General features: G+C 58.5%; 5 protein-coding genes across 5 annotated transcripts; 1 reads left to right on the forward strand and 4 right to left on the reverse strand.

Annotated features, from left to right (window-relative positions):
- Window positions 1-59: 59 nt before the first annotated feature.
- On the reverse strand, window positions 60-1,080 carry PG985_001643 (uncharacterized protein; the record flags this gene model as incomplete). Its single annotated transcript, XM_066821412.1, has 2 exons — window positions 60-918; window positions 995-1,080. 2 exons carry the CDS (start codon window positions 1,078-1,080, stop codon window positions 60-62), a joined length of 945 nt encoding a protein of 314 aa, XP_066692291.1.
- A 485-nt stretch (window positions 1,081-1,565) lies between these two features.
- Window positions 1,566-3,386, reverse strand: PG985_001644 (cytochrome p450 family protein; the record flags this gene model as incomplete). Its single annotated transcript, XM_066821413.1, has 4 exons — window positions 1,566-1,801; window positions 1,865-3,013; window positions 3,060-3,270; window positions 3,324-3,386. 4 exons carry the CDS (start codon window positions 3,384-3,386, stop codon window positions 1,566-1,568), a joined length of 1,659 nt encoding a protein of 552 aa, XP_066692292.1.
- Window positions 3,387-3,975: 589 nt separating this feature from the next.
- PG985_001645 (P-loop containing nucleoside triphosphate hydrolase protein) lies at window positions 3,976-7,851 on the forward strand (the record flags this gene model as incomplete). The annotated part of the gene is made up of 1 exon (XM_066821414.1): window positions 3,976-7,851. One exon carries the CDS (start codon window positions 3,976-3,978, stop codon window positions 7,849-7,851), a length of 3,876 nt encoding a protein of 1,291 aa, XP_066692293.1.
- A 225-nt stretch (window positions 7,852-8,076) lies between these two features.
- Window positions 8,077-8,815, reverse strand: PG985_001646 (uncharacterized protein; the record flags this gene model as incomplete). Its single annotated transcript, XM_066821415.1, has 2 exons — window positions 8,077-8,364; window positions 8,429-8,815. The coding sequence occupies 2 exons, from the start codon at window positions 8,813-8,815 to the stop codon at window positions 8,077-8,079; spliced, it is 675 nt and encodes a 224-aa protein (XP_066692294.1).
- Window positions 8,816-9,500: 685 nt separating this feature from the next.
- On the reverse strand, window positions 9,501-10,370 carry PG985_001647 (uncharacterized protein; the record flags this gene model as incomplete). The annotated part of the gene is made up of 2 exons (XM_066821416.1): window positions 9,501-9,798; window positions 9,877-10,370. The coding sequence occupies 2 exons, from the start codon at window positions 10,368-10,370 to the stop codon at window positions 9,501-9,503; spliced, it is 792 nt and encodes a 263-aa protein (XP_066692295.1).
- Window positions 10,371-13,517: the final 3,147 nt, after the last annotated feature.

The following is a 13,517-nucleotide window of genomic DNA, read 5'->3' on the forward strand; positions in this document are numbered from 1 at the left end:
CATTTTCTTATAAGTGTAGACTACCGGGTTATGGCTTGCTACCTTGACATTGTACCCAACTACATCTTGGCCGCCCTGGGCTTCAACAAAATCAGCGCCTCCTGCGAGACCGTCATGACCAGCCGGCCCGTCCGCATATCCCACATCCGCTGCGAAGTAAGCACCCGCCCGTGCGCGCCCCAGGCGGTATCGCGCTCCAGCACGACCCAGTCATCGATGCGCGCCCCCGGCTCGTGGAACGAGACGTTGTGGGTGAGGCTCGCAAGAAGCGCGACGTTCCGGAAGCCGCGGCCCACTTGCATGGGGCTGGCCGCCAGGGCGGGCCCGACCGACATCTCGTCCGACAGGAAGCCGAACGCCGCGAGGTGCGCCGTGGGACCCACCGAGGTGGAGAGCCGGGTCGGTGACCGAACCCAGCCGCGCAGCCGGAACTGCGACGGGTCGTAGGCCAGGTCGAGGGCGTGGGGGCGCCAGTCGAGCGACTTGTCGTCGGCGCTGATCTGAGTGATGGAGGCGCCCTTGGCCACCATGCCGCTCTGCAGGGCCTGGAAGGCGTCCTTGTCCACGTCGTCCGGGTGGGCGCCGTCTAGGTCGGGCATGGGGATCCCGTAATTCAGGACGTTGTTCTCTTTGGCGGCGGCGGCGGAGCTGCCGTAGTTTTGGAAAGAAAGTGTCGCGAGGTAGACCAGGGTCCCGTTCTGCTCGGCCCGCACGGTACGCGTGGCGAACCGGCGGCCGTCGTGGGTGCGCTCGACGCGGTAGACCAGCTTGTCGTGGGCGTTGGTGGCGTTAAGGAAGGAGGACTGGCTCGAGGTGACCTGGTGGGAGTCCGGGACGGTGGCGCTGGCGGCCGAGATTGCTTGGGATACTAGGATCGAACCGCGGAGGGATCGCACGCCGGCTTGGAGATTCAACGGGCTGCCAAAGCGCAACAATCACGACGTCAACAAATAGTTCATTTGGAGTCGAGGACATGGCAACTGAGTATGCTTACTTGGCGTTGGTGAAGACATCGCGTCCCAAGTCCAGGGATGCCTTCACTGAGATGACTGATTCGATGTAAGCTGCTGATTGCTCCATCATGTCTTTTTCCTGCCTGAGGGAAGGTACACTGGGAAATAATGGGGTACGTAGGGGTGTAAATACCATCGGTTTGCTTGTTGCTCGATCTAGTCACCAGGCGCGAACCAACATCACGCCAGAATGGGCATCGAAACAGTGGACGGGATGTTGGAAGCAAGGGATTCATCCTCATCGTTCGATCTGTAGATCTTGCCCCCGCGTGGCGCATGCGCCCACATAATACATGCAAGCATGGAAGTTGGTCCGAAATCAACGACCCGGCCTGTTGGTAATCTTGAGAGGGTGGGTGGAGCCGCAATGCAGTAGCTGCATGCATATTCGTCGTCACATCTTATGCTTGCACAAGACCATTCGTGGCCGAATATCGGAGTCAGAGTTCCTACCAATGTGACAGTAGTTCAGGAGAATTTGATGTAAGGTCGACCACCGGTCTACCACTGTACAACACGATCATGGTTATGGACCACACCTCCGTGTACTATCTATGCCTTCGTCTCGATCTCTCTCCACAGTTCACCTCGAGGATGGAAAACGAGATTGGGACCCAGATGCGTAGACCCAAAGCTGTCCCAGGTCTGGAACTCGTCGACTCGCCCACGGCCGTTGTTTTGACCAGCAGCAGTACCCTCCCCCAACTTGCCCGAGATTCCCGGCGCAACTTCAAAGTCGAAAAACCAAAGCGTTTTGGCCAGGACCAGCCCGGTCTCCAGATACGCCACTAAAAGTTACATGTTAGCACATTCCGAGACAGAAAGGGGCACAAGATGTTGGGACTCCTTACTCGACTTGCCAGCACATCCACGCGAGCCGAGTGAAAACGGACAGAACGCCGAGTTCATCCTTGATAGTGTCCCCGCATCCGATTCCAGCCAACGTTCCGGTCGGAAGGCGAACGGCTCGGGAAAGTATTCCTCGTTGTGGTGAATGGCATAGACACTCACGCCCACCTGGGTGCCGGGCGGGATCACGTGCCCGTCCACGACGAACGGCCCTTTCACTAGCTCTTCGTCATACGGCTCCCGCCAGAGTGTGCCGGCCACCGGGGGCGACATGCGCAACGCCTCGTCAATGCAGGCGCGCAGGTAGCGACACCCGGCCAGCTGGGGTCCGTTGCGGATGTCCGCATTGCTCTGGAAAGTAGACCGGATCTCCTGGGCCAGTTTCTTGTACACTTCCGGGTACCGAGATAGATAGAAGAACAGGGCGGAAATGGCCGTAGAGGTGGTATCACCCGCTTGTTTCAAGGTCAGCCCACGTCGTCTGAATTCATAGGTGACCGTTAAGCAAGAGGAATGGGAAAGCATACCGGCTGGGAAAAAGAACAAAGCCTCGGAGAAGAGCTGATTGGTATCGATCCCATTCTCTGGGTTGGCGAGGTAGTCCGCGGTGAAGGAGAAGAGGTCCTGCTTGGCATGCTTGCCCTGAGCGAGGCGTTCGCGGATCATGGTCTGGATCTTCTGCAAGTACAGCCCTCGCTGCTTCCTGCCCAGAAACACGAAGAGGCGATGGATGCCCGTCTTCTTGAGCAAGGGCCACTGCATGAAGGCGTTGTACTGGTACGCGCCCAACTTCATCCCGTCGATCAGGAAACGGTTTTCTTCCTTGGTCTGCATGTTCAGGGGGTAGCCAAAGGCCAGGTGCCCGACGATGTCCGTGCCCAGCAGTTTGGAGCGCTTCGACATGTCCACGGGGTTACCAGACTGCTGCGATGCTTGCAAGAGCTGGCGGATGAACTCGTCGACCTGGTCTATGAGCGTGGGCTCAAAGGCGCGGATGGCCTTGTCGTTGATGGCATGGCCGATGAGCCTGCGCTTTTCGCGGTGGTGGCGCTTGGCGATGACGTTGAACAGGTTGATCTTGCCGGCGATGAGGGCGAGCTGGTATACGTGGGACTTGGTGACGCGCTGATTGTTATAAATATCTTGAGCAGCTGTCAGTCCGGTAGGCCATCGCGTGCACTCTGTTAGACTACCCACCTTGTAGGGCCTCGGCTGATTTGAAGACGAGCTTGTTGGGGCCCGCGCGAAGTACGGGGCCATACTCGAGAAGATCGAGATACGTCCTTAGATGGAGGCAACCGCACAGGGTGTAAAGGCCGGCATAGACATCCGACAGCTTGGCGACGGCTGGTCCGGGATACTTGCTGAGGGGGTGAAGGAAGAAACAATATGTCACTAAAAGGAGGAACTAGTATGACGCATCGGTTAACTTGCACTCGAGGAGTCAAACTGGAGACTTACATAGACCAGAATACCGCAAGCAGCCCAGGAGGCCACAGGGGAGGCAACGATGAAGATATCCATGAGGATTATTCAATACTTATGTTCCAAATGCGAGATTTACGAGGAATGAGTTTCAACATTGAATGAAACATGGCAGGAATTAATTACTGACGTACATAAAGGCGTATTGCTACGGTGGTTGTTGGTTGTTGGTTGCTTTGCTGCACATCAATTGCAACCCTGAACCACCAATCAGATCGTCGCAAATTCCTCCCCAGCAGCACGCCCCTGTACGGCACTGCTCCTCACTGACTGGGGCCACCAAAGGTGGTACAAGGCCTGCGGGCATTGCAATTCTGGCCTGCATTCGGTCCAGCGCTGCAAAGTCGTCGCGACAATTAGTATCGACCTCTTCAATTGAACCAGACGCGGTTGATACCTACATATGTTAATATAACGATACTGCATGTAGTTGGAAAGTTCTAGGTGGCCAAAATGGAAAATGACTGACGTAAGGGATCCGGGCCAGTTAACCCGTTAAAAAAATTCAAACGCGATTATCTCCATATGGCCATCCAATATGAACACAGGCAAAGCACCACCCATGAATGACGGTCGACCAGGCAATTCGATGCGCGCGGTCGGGTAAAAACTGGCAGGGAATCGCATTATGCCCGCCGGCCAATTGGCGTCCAAGGCACGATGGCTTGTACTGAGCGACGTCCACTTCAAGGTGCATGACCTGGACCGCGTGGTGCAGACGTCGCAGTGGATCGCCTCGCTGCCGCAGCGCTACAACATCCAACGGGCCATCATCTGCGGCGACCTGCTCACTTCGCGCACCACGCAGCCCACGCACGTGCTGTCGGCCTGCTACCGCTTCCTGGGGCAATTGAGCGACCAGGTCCCCCACCTCAACGTCATTCTCGGCAACCATGACCTCGCCTACAAACGCGAGTACACGACGACCGCCCTGGATGCGCTGGACATGCGCCGGCTGTCCAAGCACATCACCCTTCATTCCGCCGTATCGCAGCAGATATGGGACGGGCGACGCGTGCTCGTCTTGCCTTTCCGCGAGGACCAGCGGGAGCTTACCGCGGCAGTCGCCGGCCTGCCCGCCCAAGATGCGGCGGAGACGGTGGCGTTCGCCCACCTGGCCATCCACAAGGCGGTCCTGCAGCGCTACGCCGTCGACCAAGTGACAGGGGAGAGGAGACCGTGTCCGGCATACAAGGGGCTGACCGGCCCCGGCGAGTTCCGCACCCTGGCCCGGACGTTTACCGGGCACTTCCACTCTCGCCAGACCATCGTGCAGTCGCCCCAAGACAAGCTTCCGGCCGAGGACGAGGCGGGTCGTCTGCCAGGCAGCGTGACGTATCTCGGCGCGCCTCTCCAGATGACGTGGGCCGACCTCTACGACACCCAGCGCGGCGTCACCCTGCTCGACCCGGAGACGCTGGACCAGGAGCTCCTCGTCAATCCCCACGCGGTCGGGTTCGTCACGGCCGACCTGCACGATGTACTTCGGGACCGTGTCGACGCCGCCGCGGTTGCGGATAAACACGTCATGCTTCTGGGCGAACGGACACAGGTGCAGCACGTCGTGGCTCGCGACAAGCTGCTGCTACTGGGAGCCCGCGGCGTGCGGAACTGGAACCCTATCCGCGCCTCGCACCAGCAAGCCGGGGGCCCGATGATTCCTCATGGATTAGGAGCGACTGCCTCTCCGGGAGATGCACGGGTCGAGGCAAGAGCAGAAACGCAACTCAAAACGCCACCGCCGAAAAAGGACGCGGCACCTCAGGAGACTCCCAGCGAAGAGTTTCAACCCCTCGATTTCGCCCAACTTCTGGAAGCATACTCTGCCAACCTCCAACTACCCAAACCACTAGAGGACCGTCGCGCGGAGCTGATTCATGTTGGCCGCTGTCTGGTCAAGAAGGCCTCCGGTCCGGAGAACAGCAACGGTAGTAAGCTGAGCTATACCGACATTCTCGACGTCTCTCAGTCTGCCCGGGAGTCCAACAACGTCTCCTCTGTCCAGCACCGCGCTGAGCCTGGCATGTCCCGCATCTTTGTCGCCAAATTGCACTCGCTTTCCCTCACCAATTTCCTGGGCGTGCGAGAAACGCTGGCGATCGACTTCCACGAGCTCCCGCACGCTCTCACCTTCATCACGGGAGCCAACGGTTCGGGCAAGAGTACGCTCTTGGAGGCCATCGTCTGGTGCCAGTTTGGGCGCTGTGTCCGGGCCGGGCTGGCCGTCAATGATGTCGTGAACGATGCGACTGGCCGCGGGTGCGAAGTCACGCTGACGTTCGCGAACGGGTACAGCATCACCAGATACCGAAAGCACAAGGAACACGGCAACCGGGTGGTGGTCTCTTTGCACGGCGTGCCCCAACTCCAGTACGAGAAGGGCGACGCCCGCTCGACCCAGGAGGCCATCGAGGACCTCCTGGGCACCGACTACGACACGTACGTCCGGACCGTCATCCTGGGACCGGAGAGTGCGGTTGGCTTTCTGAGCTCGACGGCCTTGCAGCGGCGCGACTTGATCGAGTCCATGCTGGGGCTTGGTCGTCTCGAAGCGCAGAGGGACTTGACCAGGCAGATGATTCGGGAGATCGACGCGGAGCAAGCCGAGCTGCAGACCAAACAGAAGGGGCTGTGGCAGGTGATGGATCACATTGACGGCACGATCAAGAGTTTGAAGGGAGAGCATAGTGCAGCCTTACTTCAGATTGCCAAAATCACGAAGACCATGGAGAAGGCACAAGCGACTCGACTTGAGCAAGAGCCGCGAAAGGAACAAGAGCGAAGTGTGCTTGCTAGAAATGAAGCGGATCCGGAAGTGGGCTCGTACAATGAGAGAAGGCTACACGATCTGGAAGAGCGGATCAAGGTTGTGCGCCACTATCTGCACACCATCAAGCCGACGATTGGAGAGACCGACATTGTTACTGCGTTCCGCCGGGAAAGACTCGTCCATGAGCGAGCTCAAAAAAAAGCAGAGCTCCAAATCTTCGAGGCAGAAGTTGCCGTTGAAAGACACAGACTTCTTAGGCCTGGGGCTAGCTGGTGGGGCACTACCTTGGGCAGTGTTAGGAAACGGTTGCAGCCCTTTCTGAAGCACACGAAGACGAGGGTTTACGAGAGTGCCCACCACACAGCTTGGTCTTGGTATGTCTCGTACCTGGTCCAGTGCTTGTTAAAGCCTGTGGAGGTACTGGAAAGGGGGCTTGGGATGCTGGAAAGTCGCACGAGGAACACCAACCAGGCATTGAAGCCCTGGCATGCGACTTACCAACACTTACTAGCCAAGACAACCGACGCACACCGAAATTACGACATGGCCAACATCAAGTGGCGAAAAGCGGCCAAGACGGTAGCAAAGCGCTTCGGTATCCCCAAGCGGCGTGTTCACCGGGCCGACCGCATCACGGCGGACGAAGTCCGGGTCTTCCGCGAGCGATATACTGACTCTACGAGCCAGCTCAACGAGCTCACGGCGCAAAAGGAAGAATGGGTCAAGAAGCAGGCCAAGCACCAGCGGCAGCGGGACGAGGATCTTCGACGAAAACGGGAACAAGAGGCCGAGAAAGCCAAGTCGGATAGGATGTACGAGGCGATGATATCGGAGCTACAGCGGAACCGAGAGAGCAAGCGCGAGGTGGCCGCCGTCTACAGCCAGCGGACCGCGGCCGAGCAGGCGTCCCGCGGCGATCTGGCTACCAAGTATGCGGCTCTGGGCGCGGCGGCCGAGAAGCGGGACCAGGCGCGCGAGCTCTTTGCGTTCTGGGACGCCGCCTTCAACAAGCCGCGGTCGTCCACCGCCACCGCCTCTTCTCAGGGCGCGGCAAACGCGACGGCGACGACCATGACCAACTTCCGCGCGTACGTGCTCGAGCAGAGCCTGGGCGAGGTCAACACGGTGGCGATGGAGATCCTGGCGAGCCTGTACCAGGACACCCGGCACGCGCGCGACACGGCGGAGGGGATGCTCAAACACATCTTTGCCAGCACCCTTGGCGGCGTCAACGAGGGGTCCCCTGCTTCGTCTTCGTCTGACCAGGATGACAACGACGACGAAAAGGAGGAGAAGAAGAGCACCAGCAGGAAGAAAAAGAAGGAGGAAGAAAGCACCGTACCCGCCTCCCGCCTCCTGGACAGCACCTCGCTCGGCGTCACCCCGGCCCTCGCCTACGCCAAGCGCAGCGGCGGGGAGCGCAAGCGCATCGACCTGGCCCTCTTCTTCGCGCTGGCCCTCGTGGGCCAGGGCCGCGGCGCCCACCGCGCCCGCTACCTGCTGGTGGACGAGGTCTTCGACAGCCTCGACCCCGCGGGGCAGGCGGCCGTCGCGCGCTGGTGCCGCTACCTGCTCGGCCGCGTCGACTTCGTGGCCGTCGTCACGCACAGCGAGATCCTGCCCAGGCTCGCCGGCGGGGGCGCGGAGGGAGGAGACGACGGAGGGGCGCCGGGGCTGGTGGTGTGGCGGGCGCGGATGGGGGAGGGGGGGACGGTGTTGGAGAGGGATCAGTAGGTAGATAGTCGTACATAATACACGTGGGCAAAGAGGTCTTCGGGGATCTCTTCTTGTATTGTACTACCTATTAATAGCTGCCGTACGTACCTGTATGACCTCGCCTGGCCTCCGACCTACCTGGGTATCATCCAATGAAATCCGCACTGTTAACGCCGAATCCTCCCGATCAATAGAATCTCAATTCCATCCATTGTGCCACTCACTTGTTTTGGGACAACACACCTACGACGGACACATCACTGTCATGATCCTGTGCCGTAGCGGCGCTTGCCGGAACCGGTCGCGCATCGTCTCGAGCTGCAGGTACAGCAGCGCGTGGAACAGGGCCCACCAGGCGTCCTCGGGCGCCGCGTCCCGGACCCAGTGGATCAGCTGCGAGCGCGATCCGGCGCCGGCGCCCGAAGCGGGGTCACGGCGCTCGCGCGTCGTGGTGGTGGCCAGCACGCGGGCCACGAACCGGGCGTAGTGGTAGTTGACGTCCCAGCCGCCCAGCGTGTGCAGGTCCGGGTACTCGGGCCGCGTCCACACCTCGACCACCCCCCTTTTCCAGGGGCGGGGGCGAGGCGGTCGAGACGGTGGGCCGCAGCAGGTGCCACACCAGCCGCCACTCGGGCAGGGGCGCCTTCAGGCCCTCGGTGTCGAGGTACTTGGCCTCGAAGGCCGCGACGCCCGCGCGGAAGCCGCGGTGCTGGAAGAGGGAGGCGGCGCGCTGGGTGGCCAGGAGACCCTTGCCCAGGCCCAGCAGCGGGGCCAGCTCGGCCGCCACCTTATCGTGGTCCGGGAGCCGCTTCTTGGCGAGCTTGCGGACCTTCTCCGCCGTGTGGTCCGGCAGTTCCTTGTTGGGGCGCAGGATTTTGTTGCTTCTGCTTCGGGGCGGGGCAGAGCGGCGGCGGTCAGAGACCTCGTCGGACTTGGGCCCGCTCGAGGTCGAGGGCGTCATCGTCCTGTCCGAACTTGCCATAGTGATTTGCGATAAGGGGTTTTGACAAATTTAGACAGAGAGATAGAGCAAAGGATAATCTTGGGTTCAGGGGCCTTTGGTGGTGTGATGCATATTTCTGGCGCATGGGCCTTCGGCATCGACGTGTTTTATACTCTCGCCAGTGCATCCTCTTTCGACTTCCAGAGAACAAAGCCATAGTATTGCTATTGAAGATGTCTTTGTCTCGTCGTTGCGTAGAACTTTCTCTCTCTCTCTAACAATGTTCATTGTGTTAGGCACTGAACAATGGCGACAAAGAACAACAGGTCATTTGTGTGAGCCTGTGGCTAACAATAGAAACAGCCACTCGATGTGGATCTGTCGTTTCGCGTGACGAGGAGCATCCCCGAGGCCCCGAGAATCCCGTTGAGCCGGGCAGGAATCAACCAGCAGTCTCGTGGGGAAAACATTCTAGCACAGAGCTGGTACTTGACATTAATCAATGCTGTCGCCTTTTCCTCGTCTTTGTTTCCATGTCAAGGTTATCAATGGAAGTCGAAACCACTGATCAAGTACTCGAGAAAGTGAATAAAGAATATGTTAATACGTAGACTGAAGCAATATTGGTTCAATCTGGGGTCTCAATATATACAAAACTCCGAAACACTTAAACGACAACTTTTTGACCCGTGGTTCGAGTCAACGGCAGCAACCCGAGGTACGCTTAGTCAGAGGAAGCAGCCATCGCGTCCTCCTCTTCTTGAGTAGTGTGTGCGTCCTCGGCCTCGGCCTCCTCCTCGTCAACGCGCTTATTGTTCTTCTTCCCGGCATTGCCCTTGCCACCTGCACCTCCACCGGCCTTGGCACCGCCGGCTCCGGCACCACCGTCAGTGTTGTTACCGGCGCCACCAGCCGATTTACTCCCCGTCGTGGGTTGGAAGGTCTGGGCCTGGGCATTGACACCGACGGCCTGGAAGGCAGATGCCGTCAACTTGGTGATACTGGGCAGGATATTGGCGTTTCTGGGACGCAGATTGTGGTTAGTAAGTAGAACCGAGGCATAACCAAAGTAGAGAGACAAAAGGAAGAAACATGCTCACCTGGCCGTCTCCATGGTCTTGACCTGCTGCTCCGTGTTGGCCTGGGAGGGGTTGTTCTGGATGGACTTGAGGCCGTCGAGGACGGTGGGGGTGAACTTGACGATCAGGGCGTTGGCGGCCGTGTTCTTGCCGGCGGCGAAGAGGACGGAGCGCTGGTTGTCTTCGTCCGTCTCGGCGTCGAAGCCCGCCTTGGCCAGCTTGGTCCGCTGCGCCGTGTTGGTCGTCGTGATGAGCGTGTTGAGCGAGTTGGACACGACCGACACGTCTCCGGCGAAGTTGTTGGCCGCCTTCTGCACCGCCGCCGCGCTGGGCGCACCACCGGCACCACCACCGGCTGCACCCCCTCTGCCACCACCGCCGCCGGCACCGCCACCACCGTTGGCTTTGCCGCCTCGGTTCTGGCGGGCGGCGAGGCTGCCCGAGATGTCGACGGGCGCGCCGAGAGTGGAGGCCACCTGCAGCGCCAGGATGAGAGAAACGAGTAGACGGGCCATCTTCTTGGGAGTGGTGGAATATGGCGTGATTCGAACAAGTGACGTTACGTTGGACCAAAGAGCAAGAAGCTGGTTCGTGTAAGTGAATGGAGAAATAGAAACGAAAGAAAGATCACCGAGCTCCAGGCTGGGTAGGAGGCAGTTGAAGAAAGATCAGACTGCGAGAAGAGAAATGAACGTGAGGCATGTGTTGGTCCGATTTCGAAAGACGTTGGAGAGGTGGGACGGCGTCATGCTTTTATCCGCCGTGCCAGACCTGCAGGCACGGGACGAATCCAAAGTTGGATCGAAGATGGTCTGATTTCTCTCCCACACCCTCTCGAGATGCGCTGTTCCCCATTCGAGCCAGCGCGAGATCTGCGCTGTCAACGAACCAGTTCGTTCAGCTGATTTGCTGCCGGGATGTTGGCGCCTTCTCGAAGAGACGACGCCCGAGAACAGGCAACTCGTGTCGAAGCTGAAACTGTCCAATCGTATTCACACAAGAGCTGACGATGAAACGGGGCTATTGCTCTCCCCACCCCACCGACGATTGAAACCGCTAACGCGCCCTGATTCTCACAGGGGTGGACTCCGTAACCAATTGATGCCTGCAGATGCGATTCGCCCAAAGTCAGGCTAGATCGACTCGCCAAGGGAACTCATGAGCTTAACCCTCGACCGAGCCTACCAAGCACTCCGCTAAGCTCTCTGGGCGTCGTGGTCGGTGGTCCCCCCTTCGGCACTTAGCACGCCACTGTCACCTTCACCGAGCACCCATGATTACGGCAGGCACCGTCCACGTAACGCGTCACGACGTCATTTCAGGGTGTCAAAATGCAACGGGCCGCACCTTGTCGACGGCAACCAAGATGGCTTCAAAGGCAAATGGCAAGCGAGATGGACAAAGAATAGGACAATGAATACGCGCCCAGATGCAAAGCGCCCAGATGCAAAGCGCCCGTCGTGGTGCGCAGTCTTGTTTGCCCATGACTTGGGCTGGGAAACTGTCCTGAGACACAGCCCAGGGGAGGTGGTTCGATGCGACGAGGGGTTATGCCTGATTTCCTTGCGCGAGTTGCGACGAGACGACCGCACTGTCGATCATTTCCCTCGGGGCGCGCCTGACAAAGTCGGCCAGTCAATGTGCATTGAACCGCCGGTGTTAGCTGGCTGCCAGAGACGAAAATACCACATCGCTAGGAAGTCAGTCCTGCGTCGTCTCCGCGGGCCATTCGGATTCCGGGGTTGCCAAGAGCACGCAGTCCCGAAAAGCGAGGGGCTGAGGGGCTGGAGGGGCTGGCGGGGCCGTTCCAGCTTGGCGTTCTGTGTTTTGAGAACATTCCCAATCCACCGGGTCGCTGTCTGTCACTTTTCTCCGCCAGCCCCTCAAGCAGTCAGGTCGGTGCTCAATCGGCATTGGCATGCTTTACGGAGTACATCTTTAGATATTTAGATGAGCTGCCACCCGTTTTTGGGCAAATTCCGCGAATTTGCTCTAGACCGGGCGCTATTCGCCGATCACACAGAATGCCTTGGCAGGTCACACGCCTGCAATCTTGCAACCCCGGCCCGTGTATCCTGGTTACTCGCTCGCGCCTGCATTCGGTCACGGCTCCATCCAATCCTGGCTGCGACTACATACTCCTGCGCATTTTCTCAGGCATTGCTACTGCGGCAGTTCTCATTGGTGGCCTTCCCCGTGAAACCTTTTCGATGGCACACGAGTCGCTACCGAAGATTCTGCTCTTTTCCGACTGAGCATGGGAGGGAAGTGAGGGTGTTCAGGAGTAAGAGTAGCTGTGTCAGAGGTAACGACCACCGCATTGATTCGCACGAGAACTGGTTACTGCAAGACTGTCGCCAAGCTTGAAGATTGTCTACATTGTTGTCGCCATGAAAACTCGGTCACCGACCAAAGAAGCATCGTAGCAACGGGGCCATGAGCGGCCCCGGGACGTGTGTAGTGAGACGGGTCAAGTTGGCTGCCGGCTTGGCATCGGCCGCCCACGCGATTGGCTATTCAAAAAGCCCCCATCAGAGTATCGAGGAGATCAGAGGCTATGTTGATGAGCTCGCGCATGCAGTCGAAAAGAGTGCTGGCGTGAAACTGACTACACCAAGCCCCTGGTTCTGAGGTTCTGTTTCACTAGTTCTATCTGACAGACGATCAAGTGCGTTGCTAGCGGTAGTTAGGCGGGTCTCCTGGCTCTTCCGCTAGGTTGCCCTATTAGTGACTGGAGAGCCAACGAGGAGAGTTTGGCTTGACGGGTGGACGGGGTGGTGTCCCAGAAACTGGCTGTGAACTTCGGTAGTATTGTGCCATTGTGGACCCGCGGGTGGCAGCGCGCCTGGCCTAGATGTACCGACATTCAAGTGCGGCCTACTCGGATGGATTTATTAGAGATTATTACCTTGACTACTTGACGTACGAACGGTCCACCACGACGCACATTGTGGCGGTGCCGCAAGAGTGCCGACAAGGCAATGCAAATAGCAGGGTAGCTTACAGGATCTCTTAGTCATCAGATACGTTGTATTCTCGCTGCAAACCAGTCCTACAGCTGCGGTACCAGAATACTGCAAGATATGTATCAGGTTTCAAAGTTCACTTGATACACAAAGAACTCTGACCACCCAGCAGGGCCATGTGAGTAAAACTGACAACAAGGCGCGGATATCCCACCATACCACTCGAGACTTCCCATCGGTCCAACAATCCTCATTCTCACTTGAGACTCTTTTAAGTTACGGTGTTGTCGAGTGGTGTTCTCCTAGTTGGCAGATGTTATCAAGTGGTTTGCCCAGCGGCCAACCTGAGTCATGCTATCAAGACCAGGCATCGCCGCATCGGGAATCTACATGCCCCAACAGCTGCGACATCCCATGCGCCGTGAGTGCTTCCAGAGCTATCCCATGTCGACGAGAAGGCCATCGTCACGTTAGGCTGTGACTTGCTCCCGGGATATCACTTTTGCCAAGGCCGTCCCCCGTTCAGGGTGCGGCACGCCGGCACCGGCTCCGGGATGCGGTAGGCTATGCCGTCCCAAGATGACAGTGCTACATAACCAGCCGGAGCGAGCCGGAGCCCCCTCAGTTCCCAGGTGTCGTGGCATTCAACAAGGGAAATCTCTCTCCCAGTTAGAACACGAGGATGCCACACGATGT

This window comes from Apiospora marii (assembly GCF_038362585.1).
Source record: "Apiospora marii strain CBS 49790 chromosome Unknown utg000001l_segment0_segment0, whole genome shotgun sequence".
Classification (NCBI taxonomy): Eukaryota; Fungi; Ascomycota; class Sordariomycetes; order Amphisphaeriales; family Apiosporaceae; genus Apiospora; species Apiospora marii.